Source organism: Nyctibius grandis, chromosome 11 (genome assembly GCF_013368605.1).
Source record: "Nyctibius grandis isolate bNycGra1 chromosome 11, bNycGra1.pri, whole genome shotgun sequence".
NCBI classification, from domain to species: domain Eukaryota; kingdom Metazoa; phylum Chordata; class Aves; order Nyctibiiformes; family Nyctibiidae; genus Nyctibius; species Nyctibius grandis.
In genome coordinates this window covers 17233956-17257611 of record NC_090668.1, presented here as the reverse complement: position 1 = coordinate 17257611, position 23656 = coordinate 17233956, and the positions used below count along the sequence as shown (strand labels likewise).

The window sequence follows — 23656 nt, the reverse complement described above, 5'->3', positions numbered from 1 at the left end:
CACTCACTAACAGCCAGCAACAACAGATAACTAAAATCCAGCTCTGTCTGTTACAGCGCACCCAGCTCCCTCTCAAGTCAGCAACAATCTCTGGCATTTATGCGAGGGCAGAATGGATAGTTAAGCAGGGGTGAATCACCCTATGTGCAACTGGGAAACTAAGAATAGCACAATTAGGCCAAGATTTATAGAACCGATTAGTATTTATACATCAATAACTTGTGCATACCTTCTACAATATAATATGTACTATATTATAAATGATGCGAAGACTCTCTACACAGCAGATAGACAGCAAAGACTGATCTTGGATTAAGAACGCATATGCCTAGAACATAACACCAGACACTTACAGAAGCTCATGGACAGAAGAGCTAAGATACTACTATAAAAAGGAGGTTGGCTTATTATTCAGGAAAAACACTAAAATTCGTATATAAAACCAGAGCATGAAAGTGCGCTGTTAAACTACCTCCAGTTTCATAACTTACTTTCCTAACAAATGGATTCGTGCAAAAGCATAAAGTTGGTAGAAATGTAAGACTAATTGTAGATATGTAACTTAATATTACAAATAAGAGAACAGGTCCAGCCAGCATAGGCACAGACATGGCAAAAAAAAAAAAAAGAGAAGAAACCATTGCAAATCACACACTGAAATATGTGAGCACTCTTTGAAGTCTGAGAACTGCCAATAGAACAAAAAGTAGTATCTTCCTTAAGGATACAGAGGACTGCATCAGATATTGGTAGCCATTGGCTACAAATGGCATTAATATGAACTTTAGGGTCTGCGTGCTGTGACTCCCGTGCACCAATTTTCAGTCCCAAAGAGGTGACTATCTTTTCAATTTTTTCTTTGTCTCTGTATGGAAAATAATAAATAGATAAAAAACAGAGCAGCAATACATAACAAGAATCTGCAACATTTCTTGTTTGAGTATTTCAAAACTTAGAATAGCACGTGGAAAGAAATTCCATGAAAACTTTATAGAGCTTCTTACCTTTTCATAACAGCTTCATACAGACTCCATATGTTGTCCAGCACCAATTGCACGAACAAAGGTTTCTTTCCTTTTGACTGGTAGAACAAAAACATACAGCTAATTACCAGCAATTCCTCACTTTCACAATAGGCTTAAGATTGCACTTTTAACTAAGCATTTTCATAAGGGACATGTAAAACATATATTCAAAATCAAGACAGTTATCTGTTGCTACACAAGATCACTACTTCAACAGTCTGTCTTAGAAGAATGGTGTAAGGCACAAAATAAATATGAAATTTAAAAGTGAAGGACAAGGGTTTCAATTTCAGAAATAGCCTGATGATAAATACAGAACATGTCTACTTTGAGCTTGGTTCTCACGCTTTTTTTAACTATTAATCCTTACCTATGAAAACACAAAAAAAATCATCATTAAATGAAAATAGGAAACTCCCTTCTCCCCTCTTAACTTTTAGTGGTGGAAACACTTAATGCAACAGAATTGTAGTTTTCAGGTCAGGGTTTTGGTATAGCATTCAGGGCTCCTAAGGCAAAAAAGATTTTTTAATCCAATCCTAAGCTAAACGTGAATATCCTAAATCCTTAGCTGCTGAAGGAGTCTTCAAATAAAGCCAGAGACCCACTCACTACTCTGGTTTCTACATAGTTGGTCTTCCATTCATCTTGTGTGTTTTGCTCTTTGCTGAATTCTTGAAGGTGGAATGTCCCTTATTTTGTGAACAGAGACATTTAAGAGCAACTGTGAGCACTGTTAGATGAGATTTCCTCCATGTAGCTTTTTGAATGCTCCATTTTGGAATGTTTTCTTCTCCAAGGGCTGAAGCAAGGCTATCCTAGTGACTTTACACTTCCACTGATGTTGAGTGAAAAGGCACTGAGGTCAATTTTCAGAACACACTATGAGGAATAGAATAAAAAAAAAAAAATATATAAAACAAAATAAAAACCAGGTAATATTTCTGACAACCTCCCTACCTGATCAGCTTTCATTATCTTCTTTGCTTTTGTATTTAGATAATAATCTCCCCATAAAGTCTTCAGAAGTACTGCAGGCTTGATTCCAATCTTTTGGCTGTACAGTTTGGCAAAATGCTCAATACTGAAAGGAAACAAAATGCATCTTGATAAAAGTGTGATGCTGTTTACACGTGCTGATCAGCCTAAGCAACAGACAGCTTACATGAAAATCACACATAAATGTCAAATCCTTTTTTTATTCCCATTTTTCCAATTGCCTTCGCTTTACCTCACATTGTCTAACATTTACACCTGCAAAAATATTTAGTCATAACAGCTCAAAAATGTCAGCAGTATTTGTATGCTTTTGTTTTGTCAGCTTCAAGGCTGAACTTGTTCATTTGAAATAAATATTTGTGTACTAACCTCCCAGCAAAAACTCAAAAGCATAATACAAAAGTTCTAAATATTTATGTGATGACTCTCACATTTATTCTATGAAGACATCCCATGACACAGATAACTATGGTCTGTGACCAGAACAGTACAAGTTAAAAATCAAGTATTCTTTTGAGCCACACTTGAGCCATCAGATGGTGGCAATTATTTTTTAAATTAAGTACTTAGTGCACTGCTTGTTGTTTGAATCATTGCTTTAATAATGAGTAAAACCCAGAAAATAATATAAAAACTGTAATGCCAAAATTGTGTTATAAAGCCAATTGTGTTGTTCAGCGGTCCCCACGAGTTAATAAAAGCAGGCTGCCCATGACCTAAAGAGAGAGTCCTCAACATTCTATGGGTTCCTCGCTGAAAATGTTCAGTGAGCAGTAATAGAAAGAATTTCCACATATTTGCTCCCTCTGTACACAGAAACCAAAATATACATTTATAATCAGAACACCACCATTTACAGAACAGTGATATTTGATAATCTGTTCTTTGAAATCCAGAATTCTCAAATTTCTACACATTTAAAAAAAGACCTGCCCATGTCAGCAAGACATAAGCCACTAGTTCTAAACAAAGACCAAAAAGGAGATTTTTTTTTTCCAGAAACTACCCCAAACTCTGAACAGGGGGAGAACCTTCAAGATTCTTGCACCAGCAGCTCCTACATATGTATTTATGGCATTCTTTCAATACTTGAGGATTATGAGAAAAGCACGTGTACTAATTGCACTGGATGAGGCTGGCACTGCTTAATGGCTTATTTTTTTCTGCCACGACAAGTTGTAATACCTTTAGGAACAGAACCCACAACCACGTAACAGCAGTCAAGGCTTGCTCCGATTAAGAAAATGCTCCACGGATCCGTATTTCACCACATGGTACTGCTGGCAGTCCAGAAGTACCTATTGAACCTAATTAAGGAAAATGTTCCTTCCCCCCCCATTACATGATTTATCAGAACCAGAGCCCACCAGTTCATCGTAAGAAACAAAGTAGTATCAGACAGCCAACAATCTTCATTTAGCTTCAACAAATACACTAAAACATTTTCAGGATATGAAGGAAAAATGGAGAATTATGACAGGTACAAATAAGAAAACTAGCAGATAGGAGTCCTGTTAGTGGTCCAAGCTGTAGGCACATTTTGTGGGATAGATAATAGATTAACACAAATTAGTCTATTGTGTAACATACAAACAGTCTGATCCAGACCCAGCAGCAGAATACTAACACCCCTTGCCTAAGTTAGATGCATTAACATTTTGGCTGAGATACAATCTTGTACATGGATACTTCAATTAATATAATCTTTAAAAAGTTTCAACATATAAAGCAGAAGGGGATTAATATTTGAGGAATCTTAGCAAACATGGGTTTTAGTCTCATATTCAATAAAAACCATTGTAAGTTTTTTAAGTTCATCTTGTATCAGTATAGTATTGGCAAAGAATAAACAGAAAGCCTATCAATCCTCTCTAGGATACCAATATACCAATCATAAAAATAAGGACAGACCATATCTAGCCCATTTCTTCCCCCCATTTGACCAATACTTAGATTTCAGCCTTATAGAAACTCTGCAAGTAAGGTTCAAACCACATGAGCATTTCAAGTGGCAGGGACATAGCAAATACAAAGAAACAACTAAAGCTTGACCAATTATCATTCCACTTCAGATTAACCTAGCATATATCATTAATCATCTATCACACATTCACCTCTGCAGAAATATCAGTTACCAATATATACCAACTGCTAAAAACTTTTGGGAAAAAATAATTTAAAAAAGAAAATTAACACAAGGTATTGCCTCTGAAAACAACAAATTAGAGACTTTCAAGCCCTAAGCACTGTTTTAGAGAAATTTTCTTCTCCACCTCTCTGTATATACACTAATGTTATTACAAATGAGACAACCTAGAAGTACATGAAAGAGTAACTCCTGTTTCAAACAGTTCAAATTGAACTATTTTTTGCTAAACTTCTGAGCTGGAGAAACAAATCAATTTTCTGCCGCATTTGTATGAAATTTAATTCTATCTGCAAAGAAATTATCGGAGGAAAAGAAATTATGAAAGGAAGATAAGTATCTGAAGTCTCACTTTTACAAAAATAACCATTATATTCACCTACCATTTAAGAACAGCACGCTTGCTTTCTCATTTACAAAGGTGATCATAGGGTGTTTATGACCACATGCTTATACCAGAATGTAGTTCTGTAACCTATAAAATCTTAATAGTTGATCATTTACTTGCAAATATCAAGTAGCTTGAGCTAAGGAAATAGCTTCTAAATTGCTTTTGAGTTTATAACTCTACTTATTGTAACAAAGCACTCCACTGTATCATTTTCTTTAAGAAACATTTTTCTTAGTGTTCACCATTCCCTGATAGCATACTTAGAATACTAACACGAAACCTAGGCCACCTTTGAACTTCCCAAAACAAAAACTTAGCTTTTTGTTTTCATTTATTCCCTTACACAGGCTTTGTCAGTATCCAAAACAAAAGCAAGCTGCAAATTGCCCAATCTTTTTCCATACAGGACAAAAATAGCATACAGCTCTAAATCATTTCCATATCTGCTAAAGAAAATGTTCAAACTGTGACTCCAAACTTGAACAAATTTGTAACAGTTGCATCCCAAATACTCTGTATAACAGCAGCGTACTACCATAATTCATTTTTTCCATGGAATTTCAATGAAAAGTTACAAGTCAGGAAAGCTGAAGCATACAGAAATCAAAATACTGTTTCCCTGCACATCACGAAACAGAAGAGTGACTGTGGGCACCATACGGGAATGGAGGACTTCAGGTAAGATGTGTGTTAATGTGCGGATCACCAAAGGTAGCAGAAAACTCCCTCTAGCCTTCAGAAATGGTCTCCCCTCACAGAAATCATCACAGAAATCATGTATGAGAAGATGTCTTTCAGACTAAAGAATATTCCAACATATCACAATTTGAAGATTTGTCTTCAATTTCCTTTACACCACTTACATTCTGATTTTTCTTTTTATAAATTATTATTATTCATGGCAGATAATGAAACTAAAATAACCCTTTTTATTTTCCCTTTCCTCTGCAGTGTGAAGAAATGTTTGTGTTAGACTACAAACTACACATGGAACCTTATTTAAGAGCTTGACTTTGACTTAAAAATCCTGGAGCTGATTTTTTTTTTTTACAGGTTTTGCAATATTAAAGACATGCACTGTATTACTGAGTGTATCTTTTTAATTATATTTTCACGATAAAGACAATGACTCCACCTTGTGGCAAGCAAGCAGAACACGTGTAATCTTCACATCAGCCTGCTGCCCTTTGAATATTAACTACTAAGAACAGAACTGAAAAACACAAGTGATCCAAACTCAAATACAGTAATCCACAAAATTTTCTGAAATTGTTCTATCCCCAAATTCTTACATTTACTTAAACATCTCCGAAATGCTCTTTAGCAGCCGCTGAAATAGAAATATATTCGGTAAAAAGGGGTAAGAAATGCACCTGAATGAAGAAGAGAAAAAAGCTAGACTAAGACTGATGAGCATAAACACTTGAGAACAAATGTGTAATTTCAAGGACAAGACAAAGTCTGGTGCAGAAAAAACAATCACAGTAATGATATGACTCAGAATTGCACTGGACTGAACTGGAAAGCTGAAACTAATGCCCTGATGCCAGTTGCCTGCCATATACTTGTTATGAGTTGTCACTGTCCCTGTAGCTAGACGGTCCAATCTACTTGTGAAACAGCTCCTGTACTGCCGCAGTTTTGGGCCTAGTCTATTACAGCCTATCAAATGTCAGCAATTAATAAAATACTAAGTTTACCAGGCTAGGCTGGACACTACAGTGGGCTCAGCAGCTGCTGTGCAAGTAAAACAGGAGTCTCTGTCCCACTGATGACAAAGCTGGCAGTGTTTTCAACTGTCCAGTGTTAATATATTAGAACTGATTACATACAGTTGCTTATCACAGAAAAATATAATAAACATCTTTAGAAATACGAAGCAACTGAAAACACACAAAGATTAACTGCAGTAATCAACTTTTAAAAAAAAAAAAAAAAAAGACAGTAACTAAATCCCAGACTTACCCAAAACCCCAGCCATCAATTGCACTGGCAAACACCACATTTCCATGGTCTGGTAAAAAATAAAGATGTGAATCATCAGCATCTTCCAATCCAGCACTCCAGTCATAAATTTGATCTCCTGGTGCAGTGTCTGAAATACTTTCACTTTCCGTTTCTTTCTCAGCTCTTTCTTCTAAGACTTTAGAGGTAAAGAGTGCTCCAGTGACTGCATTGATCTACAGAAGGATATGTAAAAACACCCTGAGATTCGTTCACTCTCTCACAACTCTTGCAATTAAAATGCAATTCCCTCCACCCTCGAAAATACAGAAAAGACGTTTTCTTTTTTTAACAAGATAGCATGTCTGTGATTCATTTTGCAATTTAAAACACAGGCCTCGTGTATCTAATCTTGCCCATTTGAAGACAACAGGAGTTTGAGGAGACTAACATTTTGACTTAAACGCTTTGTGCTTTCCAAGTCAAAGTCAGCCACATTAGGATTGAACCAGATACAGAGTATCACATGTAGTACATTGTCTCTCAGAACAAGGAATGGTGAAATAGGAACTTGTTACTGCCAACAGACAAACAACAAAGGAGGGCAAAGGGAAAACAGCCAGATAAGTGCTCAAAAGTACGGTCTGGGGGAAAAAAAGTTTGAAGGCAACTTAACTTACAACTTAAATGATGAATTAACTTTATCCCTGCATAAATTCATCAATATCAGGAGTAGTCTAAAGATATTATTTGTCTACCTCCAAAGACGTTTAAACAATTTAACAGGAAGAACAAAATATTCAGCATATTATTTCTAAAAATTAAGACTCTTCCTGATGGCTGTTCAAGAGGTATTTAATATTCTTTGCTCTATCACAGGCATTCTGAATGAATCTCAAAACTAACTAGCAATAAAATGTATCTCAATGTTAAAAATCAGCCTAGATGTTCTAGAGCTTGATCCCACAAAGTAAGAAAAAAATGGCTCTGGTGCACTAAATTTATTCCAGCTATAAGGCAGTGAAAATTACAGTCTCTCTCAATTCAAGAATGCAAAAAAGTGGGAAGAAAAAAACTCAACAAAATTTGCTGTGTGAACATGACATTATAGTATGAATACCTGTTCTAAGATATTCTTAAGGTGCAAGTATGCTTCCTGAGGGGTGAGCTTGAGCTCCACAATCAAGCGATCCATTTTATTTATCACCAATACTGGACGTATATTTTCTAGCCATGCTTGCCGTAAAACTGCTTGAGTCTATTAAGAAGGAAACAGTAAAAAAAAAAAATCCGTTACAGAAAGCTCAATAACACAAAAGAGATGGAATGTTGAAGTAAGTGACAATCTAAGCCTAAAATTTAATTAAATGTATAATAAAGGATAGGTTGACATTCAAACCACAAATTTGACTCCCATAGTACATAGTGTTAGTTATGAGAGAATTCTGCAGAATGGCAGAATTTCATGGCAAAAACACTCACAACAACAAAATAACGCTCTTTATAAAAGTAAGCCATGGAAAAAAGCAATCTCAATGTTATTTTGCATATTTTTTCCACTTTCAATACCGTAAAAGTACATGTAAAGATATTATTTCCCTTAGGACATTTCTTTCTTCTCTATGCAAATATTCCATTACCTGAAAAATTGCATACAGTGAGTATGCAGTTTCAGCCCTACATCACTATGCCCACCCACCAGCATTGCTCAGTTTTTCAGCACAACTAGGAAACTAACTACCCTCTTTCATACCTCAAGTACATTGTCATTTACTAAAAGTTTTACAAAACTCCTTAAACCAGCTCATCTTTTATTTCTACATAATACACTTAAGACTGCTTACTCTATCTTCTCTACCCTCTTTCTCTATTTAATATACTTTATTTCACCTGCGGACAGACTCCTTCAACAGCATCCACTACTATGATGCAACCATCACACAGTCGGACAGCAGTAGATACTTCTGAAGAAAAATCCACGTGCCCTGGGGAGTCTATTAAATTAATCAGATACTCCTGATCACCTAGGATAAAACAATAAATTAATATTTCAGAATAGTTTTCAAAAATATTTCTTTCAGCAACCCGGTTATACTCCTTAAGCTATTATTAATTTCTAAGGACCAAACCTGCAGTAATCATTACGCTTAAGAAAAACTCCAATAGGACAGGAAGACCGTCAGCAGCGTAACATCTAGTGGCTTGTGCCTAATTTGTTTTAATTTCACTCAATGCCAATCTTCATCTTTCAATGCCCAAGTAGCTTCGGAAATTTAAAAGCAAAAACACACCAGCCAAACAAATAAAAAGAAAAACCCTAACCCTAAACAAGCACGTAGTAGCATTACAAATAGATCACTAGCTAAAACACAAACCAGCTGCATCACAGTCGGCATTTTAAAGATAAATCATGACAGAATATCATAAAAATAAACCCTACATTCTTGATAAAATGTCTCATTCAACCCTGTGATTTTTTAAAACATGCTTTTGATTTCAGTTGCTAAAATATCTTCAACATATCAATACAGGAGAAGTTTTCAATATTTTCTACACTACTCTCCCCAAAAATTCTGCTTAGTGGGGACTCCAGTCAACTTTTGATGAACTCACTGCATTTATCATCACCCATAATCAAAATGAGATCAAACACCTGTTTAAGAAGTTGTATTAGAGTCTAAATTTCATTACAACAGAAAAACAACAGACATAAAAGGTTCTAAACATTAAAAGTAAGGTCATTTCAGACTCATCAATAACACAGCCACAGTTTACAATACTTTGCTGGAAGATCGTTGATTTCAACGATTCATTTTTTATGATCAGCTGCAGCTGAAATGGAATGACTAATAGTGACTTTTCTGTTTATGCAATTTTTCTGTTATTCTTGTTTCTGCACAAGCCTGTTAGTAATGTGTTTCACGTTTTTCATTTTCTTTGCTGAGGATAAGACTGGTGAGGAACACGGAGTCCTAACAAAGGTGACACTGTAACTACGCTATAAAAATTCCTCTGAACAATTTATAGCAGAGTGTAACAGGCACCTTGACATAGAAGTATCATAAAGATAAGACTGTACAAAATCATTTAAAATCGGTTGCTTTTTGAGAGGAGGTCTTGCCTTTAAGAGACATTATTTCAAGGCTTAAGATCGAAATATAAAGACTTAGATCTAAAATAAAAAGATAAAGGCAACGATTCTTATTGCCTCCACTCAGAGATACGATTGAAGATGGTTTTCCTAACCCTGAGGAATGCAACTTGATTATCTTGGTTAACAGTTGAATACATGCCTAAGTCTTTGCAGAATCATGGCCTAACACTGAGAAACACAAACGTAAAAGCTGCAGAGAAAAAGATCTCAACAGCAACAATGGAGAGACAGGGAAAATTAGCAAAATTATACATTAAAGTTTATACTTGCCAGCATCAACAACTTACCTTCCACAAAGTGCAATGAAATTGCACTAGATTTCATTGTTATTCCCCGGATCTGTTCATCTTCTCTACTGTCTAGATATCTTAGCTGAGTACAGAAACAAAAGAAGAGGTGATAAACCTGAAGAATTACCTTCACAAGTTACTTACCAACTGTCAAAAAGTATGACTGCAAGAAAATGAGGTTTAGCAAGACTAGGAATGGAATTTCCTTAATCATCACCGATTTACAATCCCAGTACGTACACACCAGAATTTTGTTAAAAATTACAGTATAACTTACCTTTCCTGCCAAGCGGCTAGAGATGATTCCATTGCTAGATATTAGACAATCAGCTAGGGTAGTTTTGCCTGAAAATAAAAATAAATTACCTAGTTTAAATTAACACACACAATGGAAAAAGATGCAACAACATTATGAATGCTGACAAAATATAGCGTTCTAAGATATCAACATTAATAAAGGCTTTGAAATGCCAGGAAAGTACAAACTAACTATAAAAAAAAAATAATCTGATTATTTAACTTCACCTGTTAGGTGTACACAAATTTATTTTTGAACACTGGATGCAACTTTACCTGTCATGACCAGAAAAGCAGTTGAAATAACAAACAGTACATCAGAACCTCAATGCATCGTGCAATTAGACAAAATATTTGTGTCCTAAAATAAGCATTTATTATTTCTACCTACATAACAAACTTCTTCCATTAAATAAACATAGAAATACAACAGCCTACCTCACACGCACATATGTTTAATTCATGCCAACATTCAGCACCACAGAAGTCAAAAACTTTCAGTTTCAACTATTCCAAATCATTATAGTGTAATGTCCTCTTAAGTTCTAAAAGATAAGAGGCATCAGGACAAAAGAAATGTGCATAAAGCAAATATACTTCTCAGAATTAGGATTAAGACAGTTTAAAGCTAAATCTGTGAAAACCTACTGCTTTAAAACAGTGACCAAAGTACCTCACTATTATTCAAAGTAACACAGACATCGGTTTTCCTCGAGAGGTTTCTGCCAGTCACAAACACCTGTCTTACCATGATCCACATGGGCCAATATACAGATATTCCTGATTCCAGAAGTCTTTTTCTGGAGGCCAGCGATCTTTGCCACACTTTTGAGGACCATGGTTAGCTAATTCTATGAACGAAGGAAAGTATTTTATTTAGGAGACAACTTAAGAAACAGCTTTTTTTTTAATTACGTAAATTGTGATGAGAGCCACTCATCAGGAAAACCTCCTGACACATGGAGCGCATCACGTTCTCAGCCACCATCCAAACTCCACCTCGGATACCAGAAACTTACAAAACACGGGGCACGTTTGTGTTTAACAAGAACCCGGGGTTGGAACGTCGGTTAGTTTCCCGTTCTGTGTGAGCACAGGGCCGCCTTGGCTCTCCGCTCCCCACGGTGCCCCGAGAGGCACCACCTCACGCTCTACACCGGCCCGTGCAAGCGCGGGGGCTGCCCCCGCCACAGTCCTCGTTTCGCCTTCCCCTCCCGCCCCTTCGAGCGGGCACCGCCGGAAGCCGCAGCCGCCCGGGGCTGCTCCCGCCCCTCCAACGCTTCGGTTCCGCAGAGCCACCCCAGGGACCGGTGCCCCGGGAGGCGGCCGCAGACCTCCCCCACTGTTCCCACGCCGGGGACCGCCGCAGTGCCGCTCGGGGCGAAGGGGACGCCCCTCACGGCCGGGGCTGAGGCGGGCACGGGAGGAGGCCGCCCGGCCCGCGCCCCGCTCCTGCCGCCCTGCGCGCGCGCGTCCCCCTCGCACCCTCACGGCGGGGGGGAAACACCGCACCTCCGCTCCCTCCCGGCGCCGCGCCGCTCGCACCCGGAAGCTCGCGCTTCTTCCTCCCCCGCCCGGGGCGTGACGGCGGACGGAAGCCGGCGGAGGCCGCTCCGCGCGAGGACGCCGCCGTTGCCGGGCGACGGAGCGCTCCTGTAGTTACACTGGCGGAGCGGCGGGGACGGCCGCAGGGAGCATGAAGCCGGCTCGGTGTCTGTGTGAGATCTGTACCTGCGGGTAAGCAGCCCCGCGGGTTGCCACCGTCTTCGGGGAGCGAGGGGAGACTTGGGGTCCCCGGGAGGGTGTCCCCCCACAAGGAAGATTCCGGCGGCGCCCCCTCAGCACCCCAGGCCCTCCCAACCCCACCCCCACAAAAACACCCCTCACCTTGTCCCCCTGCTCACCCCCACCGCGTTGCGCGGGGAACCCCACGCGTGGTCACGGCTAATAGTTTTAGCAGTGGGAGGGCAGAAACTGGGTAACATTCCCATTTCAACAGTTTCTGGCTTCCCTTTTTTCTAAAAGGGATCTTCTCAGTAAATAAGAAGTAATATGTTTATGTTTAAATCAGGTGGGGGAAAAAGCACATCTTAAATGCGTTGAAACAGAAAAAGAACAGGGACAGTCTTTTAAAGCCACCTAGACTAAACCTCAGGATCAGGCTTTTCCGTAAAGCAGAGCCAGCACTGCTGTGTGGAGAGAGGGACTGCACCAAAGGAACCCTCAGAAGAGTTCTGGCTAAATCAACCTTGACAGAAACCTGTGCAAGCGCTATGGCCTTTAAAATAGATTTAATATATCTCCTTTCTAACGTCTCATCCAGTAATACTCTCCACCGTGAAGGGAAGCCCCACTATTTCTTTACATTCAGTGATGGCATATGGAGACACACAGTTCATCGTTGTACTGTAGCCTCTTTCGCCCAGGGAGGCTGGTGTAAGAGAGTACAGAAGGCAATTTTTTTTTTCTTTGAAGTTACTATTACAGGTCTATAAGCAATATTATCAATGCCATAGGTAAAAAAATTCACAAGTCAGGTTTCCCAAAATCATAAGGGATTTAAACCTTGCAAAATTCAGATCCATGTTTATAGGTTTGGAGTCAGTACTGTTAATATTTTCAATTTCTTCTCTGTCTACTTCAAAAAAAAACAGAATAATAATCATCCTAGGATTCAAAGATTCAGTGTTTAATATTCAAAAGAAAAAAGTCTAACACTACATGCTAGGAGAGTCATCATAAGATCACAAGAGTGTGATCATTATCTATGGGAAGTACAGGGACAAGCCTATGGCTGCAAAGCACCATGAGCTACAGGTTTCATTTCAAGGTTCATATAGCAGACACACTCCTTATGTGTTTCTGCATGGCAAGTCTGTCTGTCTGCTCATCAGCCACTTTTTTTTTTTTGATATGTAGACAGAGATGAAAGACAGGCAGTGTGTAAAGCTTCTCATGTTCTTTTTGGCCAAGGCTGTCGGTGTAGTTTGCCCCATAAAATTGCTTCAAAAGTCCTAGATTAATGAACAGTTGGAACACATTGTTTTCGTGATGAGATAACAAATCTGGCTGAGGCTCAAGTGTAAAAATGGTGAGATAAAACAATCCAACAGCACAAAATGAGGTTCAACTCAACTGAAAATTCTCAATTCAAAAACTCAGTTTAATAATATGAATAATTGAATATACCATGCACAAAACATTGTTGAAAATAAACGTCACTGAAGTTTTTACAGTCAATAAAAATCTTAAGCCATTGTTGGTTTAGGCAGCACATTGTGTTTGCTTCAGTGTAGCTATAGTGTTTCTGTTTTTAGGGGAAGACTGGTTGCTTGGCAGTGTTACCTGGATATTGCAATGCATACACATCTGAGAATTCAAAGCGAAGAAAAAGATCTAGTATTTTGTAGAAGTTATCATTTAGCTATTTGCAGGAAATTTTGTGGAGATATAATTACTGTTTAATTCTAAATAATAACACAGAAGGAAACAATCTTTCCTAATTGTTCACAGAAGAAAAAACACTCAGAAAAAGTTTACAAATACAGGGGAGGAAAGTCAGTAAGACACAACTTTATTCTGCTTGCTCTTTACAGGAAAGTGAGAAGAGCCTCCAAAATTCCAGAATGACCTTTTTTTTGCATTGTGACATACCCAATCCACTCATTACAGGCTCACATCTGAGTGCTAGTGTTCATATGTACGGGTTGCAGTCTTGGGCTCTTAATCAAGTAATTGTTACAAGATTTTTAAGATTATTTTGAATAGATCTTTCTTACTAACTGAATCACTTTTTGTGCCTATTAAGTGATCTTTTTCAAAATCAACACGTAATTGTAGTGCCAAAAAACACTGGAAGTGTACCCAGTGCTGAGCATGCTCAAAGATCAATTTGCAAAATAGGTCCAATGCTGGGGACTTCTCCATTTTTAATAACTGACATAACTTCTAGCCTCTTGAGCTTAAGACTTTAAGACTTTTGCAGTAGCAAAAGATGCTGCCAGGGCGGTATGATGATCATTTTCAAGCTGCTATGGTAGAGACGTATGTTTGGTTGTAGGTTTTTTTTTTTAATAAACCACAAAAATATTCTCAAAACTGCCTTGCACAGCATAAGGGCTGGATTCTGTATTGTCTCCTAAGATATTCCAGAAACATTTCTTATTTTAGAAATGGTGTATTTTTGATGTGGAGAAAGTATGAGCTGGTCTTACTTGGGATTGATCCATAAAGAGAAGGAAATATTTTTTATTTTCTTATTTCCCATGGGTTCCAAATGTGTTAACTTAATACAAGAGAAAATTACCCCCTGCTAGCAAGGACAGTCAGGCTTCAGATCACTGGCTCAATAGAAACGTCTAACAGCAAACACAGGATGCTAAATCTGGCCTCCAAAGGAAGAATAAAGCCTCTAAGGTAGATGAACTCTCTGCATTCAAGAATAGTATTTGTCTAGCGTAACAGATAATCACAGCATACAAAAGCAAAGTTGTTTAGTTTTGAGATATAAACTACTGCTTTATCTTCTCAATCTGTCAGCCTTTCCCCATTTGTTGCACTTTTGTTATCAGTAACAAAAAAATCTAGATTCCTGAATAAATGTAAGTTGGAAGGAAAGAGGAAGACTTCTCTAAATTATGGGATATTTAAGCCTTCATACTGACCCCACGTAAATACATACAAACCCAATAAAAACTGCCAGGTCTCCTGTCAACACTAGGAAAGCAGATGATTCTCAAAAATTCAGTGTCCATACATAATTTCTGTCTTTCAGGCCATAGCATGTGCACTGGCAGTTAAAAACTTTGAGTTGGGGGGGGTGTGGTGTGTGTGTGTTTGTTTTTTTGTGATGATAAACATTAAACTTTTCTCATTATTAGTCTAGTTCTCTGGGAGGAAAGTGCTTTGTGGGAAAATTGCAATGATCTTGCTAGCATTGCATAAAAAACAACTGTATGTATGCCAGATCCTAAATAAGTGAAATTCAGCATCGTTCTGTTAAAATAATCAAAGCAACAGCATTTGGCATTAGAGAGCCTGTCTATTGTCACTTTTATTTAGCTGAGATTCTGTTCAGACCTTATGCAAGCCACAAGACAGTTAGTCTACCTCAAAGAAGGGAAAGAATAATAATCCATCAAAGCAGACATCAGTCAGTCACAGGGGAAGGCATATTCTAACCAAATTCATTTGAATTATCAGTAACTCTGGGGTTGAAATTAAGATAACTACAAGTAACGAGTTTAAAATAATCAGTGACCCAATGAATTCTGGCCAAATTGTAAGCAACGTATTTATCAGAGCTGTAATCCGTCTTCTCTGACTGATGAGTCTCAGCATTGTCTCTCTCTCTAAAGAGCTGTGATGCCCTATGTAATCAGTTTTATAAAGCTGTTATCTAAATGAAAACTTTTGGTTTAGCAGTTGGACAACATCCAAAAGTAGATTTATCGGTGTCCTGGTTTTGCAGGGATAATATTTGTAGAATCACTTTCCTGTTATGTTTTGTTTCAGTTTGTGGCCAGCCATGGTGATCAGGGCCATCAGCAGTGAAAGCCAGGGCAGCTGCCCCAGGCTGGCCCACAGGTGTATTCTGTAACATTAATGTCAGGTCACTATAAATGGGAAAGCTGCTGGGGGTGGGAGGAGTTTTCTGCTCTGCTCTCCTCTTTTCTCAACAGTTGTGCTCCCTGGAGAGACTTGCCACTGCTCTATGGGCTGAGTATAACTTTCTGTCTTTTGTATTAGCATTGATATTGGTTTTCTTATTTTATTAAATCTGTTTAAATTTCAACCCATGAGTCTCCCTCCTTTTCTCAATTCCCTTTCTCAGCTGGGGAGTGGTCTTGGGTGATAGAACAGCTGGTTATTGTTTAGCCCTGGGTGCGGGCTAAATGGAGACAATCATTTAACCAAAAAAACCCCTAATCTCTTCTCCAAGTCAAATTCACATATATATTAAGGTAATTTTATGTTGCCTTTTAGGCCCACTGAAAGTTCTTTCACAGCACAGAGTAGGATGTAGGATCTTCCCAAACAGTTTCATCTGAATCCAAGTAATTTTGTGCATAGTTAGAAGCTGTTCAGAATTATTTCGTATGCTAAAAATGACTGGGATCAAAGACATTTTTGATTCAGCAATGAATTCAAATGCCATTACAAAAAATTCTTTTGTTGGAAAGATACATTAGATTACTTTCTTGGTGGATTCAACACAGAGGTGAACTACAGGCTCACTCTGCAAGTAATTATTTTTCTAGTATATGTTTGTACCGTGACCATTCAGTAATACAGGAGATATACTGACAATATTGCTTAGAAAATAGTGAGAGTTAAGTATGTGGTGATACCAAAAGAGAGAAAGTGTTTTGTTTGGTGATTAGTCTTCTGGATCTTCTAGATCTTCTGGATCAGCTTATGGCAAAATGAAGATTGTCAAAATGAAGTTGTTGCAGATGAATGTTGTTTGTTTCAACTCCTTTGAACTGTATGCCTAAAATATGTGAAGAACATTATAATCTGATACCCTATATTTCAACTAGCTTTTAAAACATACATTCAATGGTTTTAGTTGCTGCTTAGCTGTTACTTTTAGATGCTACATGACACAGCATATGCTGCTTATACTTACTGAAAAAAATATTACTAAGGTGGTAACTGAATTTCATGAAAAATGTAGTGGCAGGCAAGCACCGTGCTGAGAAATAGCACACACTCACCTCCTTGCTTTCCTACCTTTCCTGTTCTTTCCCCCTTCTTCCTTTCCCTGCTATGTTCTGAATAGGTCTCTTAATTCTTCCTTGACTATCTGTTGACTTGATTGAAAAGGAGTGAGCACCTGAGGCTTTGAAAGGATCTGGCTTCTTAGACAGGGCTACTTCATTTCTCATTTATTGAACTACTAAGCTGGCAAAGTCAGGCAGCCCAAACTAATACCAGCTTTAGGGATCTCCAGTTCCAGATAACTTCTTTTAGTGGTTTTCTCATTTTACTTTTCCCAGCAGGAGTCCTTCCTGTCTGTTTCTGTATTCTATTTTACTTTGCTTTAATTTTTTTTTTCCTTCTTGGTATTCAGTGCTAGCTAAATTTCTCTACAGACCTTTGAACTACTCCTTGGGTATCTGGCTTCCTGAAACTTGATTTATACCCAGTAAGAGCTGTACACTGTTACCCTTCTTTTGGTTTTCATGTACAGAAATTTACAAGACTCATTTATTTAAAAAATTATGCTTTATTTCTTGTTATTTCCCTTTGCTTATATCTGAACCAGTATTGTAAGTTGTCAGCCACAAGTAGGAGGAACATCTTTCATTATATGTCTCCTTAAAGGAGAGATTAAATAATAATTATCTGTCAGCCAAAATAAAATTTTAAAACTATGCTTGAAACAAACTACCAGAGAGATGTAAGTGTATTATGCAAATTAGAATTAATATAATGAGATTTTCAAACCAGGATAGAAAACAACATGTCCATTTTAATTTCATGCATAATCTACACAAAACAACAAGGTCTAAGTAGTAAATTAAGTCATGATATGCCTCTTAACACCTTTTAACACAATGGTGTCATTAAAATAGGCATCAATGACAAGCAGGTGTAATTGAAATAAAACCTATTAAGAAAAAGAGATGTCATTACTTCTAAACAAACAGGTTTTGGATAGAGGATTTAGTCAGTTCTTGGAAAAAAAAAAAGGGTTGAAAAGTCAGAAATGGCCCGCAGCACACTAGAAGTGCAGATGAGATTTCACACCACTAAAATTTAAATCAAAAAGGGATAATCGAGTTGTGGTGAAAATAGGTGAGCAGATGCACAGAAATAAAAAGACAAGCAATGAGGGAAAACAGCAAATAAGAGACAATATGAGAGAAGAAATGAAGCATAGTTATTTTTACAAATAAGACTAGTAATATCATTAAAGATTAAAAGAAGAGAGGAAAATGCATCTTGGTGCTTGCATCATTTAGAGGACTGGGATCAACTCTATCCCTCCCTTCTGTTCTGTACTAAGGACTAACTAGCATGTTGATACTGTTTATTACTGTATTAGTATACTGTACTCTGGGACCTATGCCATCAGCACGCTATTTTGTTTTGATCACTCAGAAAAGATTTTAAACACAAGCTACTCACATTGTTCAGTCTTCCCCAGTTGTTATTCACTCCCACTAGATAGGGCATGGGTTTTCCCCTTAAATTAAACTATTCACAATGATCTCATCTGATGTGTTTTACCCAGGCGCCATCGCTGCCCTTATAAACCCACAAGGATTTATGATAATGGACAACAGCCGTGCCTCACAACAGAGTATGTGGAAAAATATCCCAAGTATAGCAACATCTCTCCTCCCCGGAGCCTTAAGCCGAAACAAGAGTACCAAGTGCATCGTGGGAAAATGGAAGGAATTACAACATTCAAGTAAACATTTTGAAGCTATGTGTTTTACAATTACTCTATAAAGTTTCTCATACTTTCTTATTTAAGGAGGGACTGAACATTGTATTGCAATCATTTTCAAAATGCAATCATCGCATCCTTTACACTTCTAGCATATTTGAAAGTATACATTCTGAGTGTAGAAATACAGTTACCACAAGAAGGTCATAAAAAAATAATGAAGCACACACATAAAAATATTTGCATTCTTTACAGCATCCTTTAACCTGTAAAGATAATCTAAAATTTTTGTCCTTGTTTTAAGCCTGTTTTGGAAATCTAGGTCTCATTGAGCCTGACAAAGCTGGCAGGCTGGGGAACTTTCTGTAATACATGTGTGGGAATCTGAGATAGTAGGAAAATGAAACCTGAAGAAAAAGGAACAGGGTTTTTTTTTTTATTCAGACAGTTCCAAATTATTAGGAGTTTGAAGAAAGCCAACTATAAAGGAGTTCAGTAGGTCTGTCCTGTCAGTGCACAGACGCTGATGTTACACTTACAAAATTAAAGAGCATCTTTCAACGAATTAGAAAGACTTCACTCATTCATTATTAATAATGTGTCAGGAGCATAAACCTTTACTTTTTCCATTATTGTTTTTCTTTTAAGCTATAAGGGCAACAGGTGAAACTTCTTTATTTGTTTATAAAAAAAAGCAAAAGGGACATACATAGAAAGGCCAAATGCCCTTCTGCAAAATTGATTGTGTACTGCATATACTGTTTAAACACTACATACGTAATATACACCCTTTTAATGTAATGTGCCCATATAAAAATAGTGAAATGCTTTTTCTGATTATATTCCATTCTCCTCGTGCAATTAGTAAATGCTGCCACTTGTAGTAGTTTGATCTTTGTGCTGCTTCTGCTTTCATTTCTTCCTTTTAATTTAATTTCTTAGTAAAATTACAGCAACTTTTTCTAATCTCCTTTCATACATCTTAAAGAATATTTTTAAGCTGGGAATGAGACTTAGAGTGTCGAAAAAGTTGCTTCACCATCTACCTTAGAAAAAAGGCTATATCGTGCATCAGAGACCCTAGATTTATGTACTACTGTTTTCTTTCCTCCTTGCTATCCCTCTAACATATGGCATCAGAGTAAACATTATAAGCTGTTGTTTTTCCATATAATGAAAAAATGACAAAAGTGACTCCATCAGGAAAAAGAAGTTTTTTAACCAGTGTTTTCTTTTTCCCCAATTCAGATCTGATTATTTACCATATGATATTGTGAAGCGACCTTTTCGGGTACAAGAAGAATATAAACCAAAGGTGGGAAAGATAGAACTGGGAACCACATACCAGAAAGATTATAATGCTCATGAAATACAACCAGTGACATTAGTAAGACCTCTAGAGAGAAAACACACTACAGGAGGAAAACTGGATACCATACCAACCTATCAAGGTAATAATATATGCTGCCTTTAGAAAGAGAAATAACCAAGATGAAGGTAATATTCTGAATTATCTATATTAGAAACTGGATTTCTTAGTTTCGATCAGAGAGTAAGACATAAGAGAAAGCAGGTGATAATGCCTTAAGATGTTCACCACTCCAGTTGTTTAGAGGTGACATTTATTGCTTCTAAAAGAAAAGCCTTCTCTAAGGTTTTCTTGGCTAAAAGGAGAGAAATTCTAACAATACACTTGGTTAGGCTGTGTCAGGCAAAAGTTGGTTGTAATTAAAGTGCCAATATATCTTTCAGATAGTTTTAGCTCATGTAACACATTTTTCCACAGAGTAGGTCAAAAGTTGATTTTAGATTTCTTTCTTGTGTACTGTATAGCTTGCATATCATCCTAGTACTGATCTGGTTTGACATAAGTTATTCTATTACAATAGTTAGCACAAAGGCACTAAATCTCCTTTTAAGTCATTTTGGCAAGCGACCTTGATAAAGAAGTAGAAAATTTTATACACAAAATGTGTTACTGAGTTTGTTACAGGTACTGTGTGGTAGGCACAGTTAAAAGTAAGAAGAAATAAGTGATGAGATATGATCTACTAGAGTGATGAAAATCAAGACATTCCTGATTATGAAGGCCAGTCATATCGAAAAGATACTTGAGATAACGAGAATCAGATATGGCTATTAAATCAAGACTAGAATGTTAGAATGCTTGGTGCAAAATGAGCAGAGGAGAGAGTGCAGTGACAGAAAGAGTCAGAAGGATAAAATTTGGGAAAAAAGGCTCTTTAAAAATAAAGAGATATTTCACTAGCTTCTTTAAGCTTAGGTCTATGCTAGATAAAAATGCATTTAAACAAATACATTCTATTTATATTTATTAATTGTAAATAATTTATAAGGAAATTTAAATATTTCTATTTAGCCTACATGTAAGTAGTAAGCTAGCAAATAATGAATAATTTAGCCTAGTCTCAGCATACAACTAAGACAGCATGCAACCGCTTCATTTAAAATGTATGTTAGCAGTTCAACAGGGAGTAAGGATCAAGGAGTGAAAAAAACACTGAAGCAGAAGTAAGTGCAGTGATTGCAAGACAACAAATTGATTTCAACTGCCTGTAAAGAAGTTTAGACTGGACAGTAAATTTTGTAATTATAGCAGAACAGTCTGTTAGTAAAACACCCCAGAAGCAAATTTAAAATAAATCTCAACAAGCTTTAAGATGATGTAATGTTGATATGGAAATTCTCCCAATCAGTAGTGGACAGGACCCACTGACCTATAAGGCTCCTTTCAGTCTTGTATATTTGCATAAACTTCTAAGTAAAATACAAGATCTTGTATATAAAACCTGTAAACGGCTATTTTCTGTATAGAACACACACTAAATATGTACATGCAAGACTTTTTTTCCTTGAGGAAATAGTCAAAATAGGGCATCATGTACAATTTTTTTTGTCTGTTTTTATCACACCAATAAGACAGTTTTGTCACAAACATGCAGACAACATTATCATCCTCACTTACATCCATTTTCTTTGTTTTGCAAGATGTAATACTAGAATAATTTGTCTCAATTTTAAAGGAATGGTCTTAAGTAATAACACTTGTATGGTGAAGTTTTGGTTTTGCCTTAAAGATGACTATAGGTCATGGGAAGTTCAAAGAAGGGAAACTAGTAAGGTGGAGCATATATACCACCCACCTACAGTGAAGTTTGGAAATTCTACTACGTTTCAAGATGACTTTGTTCCTAGGGAACTGAATCCCAGACAAAGTTTTAAACCTCCTTCTGTAGCCAAGCTTTCAGATGTGCCTTTCGACAGTACTACTAGCCATCGCACTTCATATATTGCTCATCAACTGGAACCAAAATTCATAAGATCAAAAGAAGACTACAAGCCAAGCAACCAACCCTTTGAAGATCTCACAACCCACCGGAATGATTTTAAAGGGCTTCCTGGGCAACTTGCAAAAAGCTGCAAGCCTGAAAATGCAAAAGTTGGATCCAATGCTCACTTCAATGGCATCACTGAATTCCAGGATCGTTTTCAGCCATGGTTGGTCTCCTTGCCTGAGCTCCGCAAATCAAAAGAGTACGTTCCACCCCCAGGCAACATGGATTTTAACTGCACAAGCCATCTTGATTATGTTAAGCATGAGATTTCTCCGCCTGTCCCCATAAGACCAGTTTCTAATAGAAGAAGAACCAACGCCCCTTTTCAAGGGAATACTACTACGAAGGAAGACTTTAAAGCTTGGGGCAGCTGTTGGCAAGAGATTGCTAAGAAACAACAGGAAATTCCAAAACCCACGGGAAAATTTTATGATTTAACTACATTCAAATCTCATTACATACCACATCAGATCATTCCAGCTCAAAGTTTCAAACCTGTACATGCTATAGTTCCTAATTCAGCTCCTTTTCAAGATGAAACTATGTATCACACAGAATATACTCCAAAGAAACAAGAGATCTGCCCAGCAAATTATCCATCTCCTCCAGGCTATGTCTATGTAAACACAGATTCTCATGGTCACAAATTCTTCCGCCAGTTTACTCCAGAATTTTCCGAGTCAAACAATAATCCTATTCCAAAGGAAGTAGCTGTTGTGTCATAATACTTAAATACAGTATTTCAAGCACCCTGGTGAAATAATTGGAATCTTACTTGTTCATTTTTTCTTTAAATAACACTGAAAGCAAACTAAATAATACAAATTCTGATTTTAAAAGCATTTAAACTGATAGCTTGAAGAAAATCAAAGCAAAACCAGAAGTTTATTACAAGACTGATAATGATTTGCCAGTTTTTGTAGGAATAATGCATCTTCCATGGCATCTGCTCTTTTTTTGATTGTGCATCCTAGTTTCCTTGACTTCCCAGATTTCATTATGCTCCATCTCAAGCATATGTATTGCACATTTAATTCTTTCAGATTTTCTGCGAATCAAATGATTGTATTTGTGAAATAGCAAGTATCTTTTGATCTTAACTTCTTTTTCATAGTAAGCAAATAATGCTATAATAATCTAAATAACTAGCTCATCAGTCCACTTTTCATCTCATCAATAAGTAATCCGGTAAGATGTTTTTCTTTACATTTTGCTGCCCAAAGCATAAGATAGCATCCCATGACACCTAGGCATTTCTAAAAACCTCGTTTTAGCTTTAGTCATCATTACTTTTCCTTTATTCAGTTGTGTGGAGAGTATAAAGGTCACACTATAATTTCTGATAGCAATTAACAAGAAGTAACCTTGCTCTTTTTCTGTACCCATACTTGAAATCCCTCCGACATAAAAAGCAGGTCATTAGACTGTTCCCTCATTTCCCTGATAGTGCTTTTTCAGCCTTACTTCCAAAGGAAACAAAGCTGATTCAAAGCACTGGACACACTGACACACTAAGAGTGTGTCCTTCCCACGTGAGTAATTTTCAAACCCAGTGTGCAAATTCAATCAAATTTCACAAAGAGATTTCACAGATGATTGTTTTTTGAATTTCTAAGGTAGATGGTGAGGAAGCAGAGAGAATCAGGCTCAAAA

General features: G+C 37.2%; 2 protein-coding genes across 2 annotated transcripts in view; one reads left to right on the top strand and one right to left on the bottom strand.

Moving 5' to 3' along the window:
- The window catches only part of EFL1 (elongation factor like GTPase 1), an 82716-nt gene extending 70901 nt beyond the window's left edge, over positions 1–11815 (bottom strand). Inside the window, exons 1-10 of the mRNA XM_068410135.1 lie at positions 11759–11815; positions 10995–11097; positions 10227–10294; positions 9947–10031; positions 8396–8529; positions 7626–7763; positions 6527–6741; positions 1986–2109; positions 1005–1081; positions 729–865 (exon numbers count right to left, since the gene is read on the bottom strand). Coding sequence (XP_068266236.1) covers positions 729–865; positions 1005–1081; positions 1986–2109; positions 6527–6741; positions 7626–7763; positions 8396–8529; positions 9947–10031; positions 10227–10294; positions 10995–11085 — 1069 coding nt within the window. The 5' untranslated portion in view covers positions 11086–11097; positions 11759–11815. The remainder of the gene's footprint in view (positions 1–728; positions 866–1004; positions 1082–1985; positions 2110–6526; positions 6742–7625; positions 7764–8395; positions 8530–9946; positions 10032–10226; positions 10295–10994; positions 11098–11758) is intronic.
- Positions 11816–11923: 108 nt separating this feature from the next.
- SAXO2 (stabilizer of axonemal microtubules 2) lies at positions 11924–22728 on the top strand. The gene is made up of 4 exons (XM_068410659.1): positions 11924–11983; positions 18489–18668; positions 19896–20098; positions 21746–22728. Exons 1-4 carry the CDS (start codon positions 11943–11945, stop codon positions 22726–22728), a joined length of 1407 nt encoding a protein of 468 aa, XP_068266760.1. The 5' UTR covers positions 11924–11942.
- Positions 22729–23656: the final 928 nt, after the last annotated feature.

What these genes read in the sequence shown, in the direction of transcription:
- SAXO2 (XM_068410659.1), top strand. Translation starts at nt 11,943, where the DNA reads ATGAAGCCGGCTCGGTGTCTGTGTGAGATCTGTACCTGCGG. An exon ending in GAAGGAATTACAACATTCAA is followed by an intron (nt 18,669 to 19,895) that starts GTAAACATTTTG and finishes TCCCCAATTCAG; the next exon opens with ATCTGATTATTTACCATATG. An exon ending in TACCATACCAACCTATCAAG is followed by an intron (nt 20,099 to 21,745) that starts GTAATAATATAT and finishes TTTGCCTTAAAG; the next exon opens with ATGACTATAGGTCATGGGAA.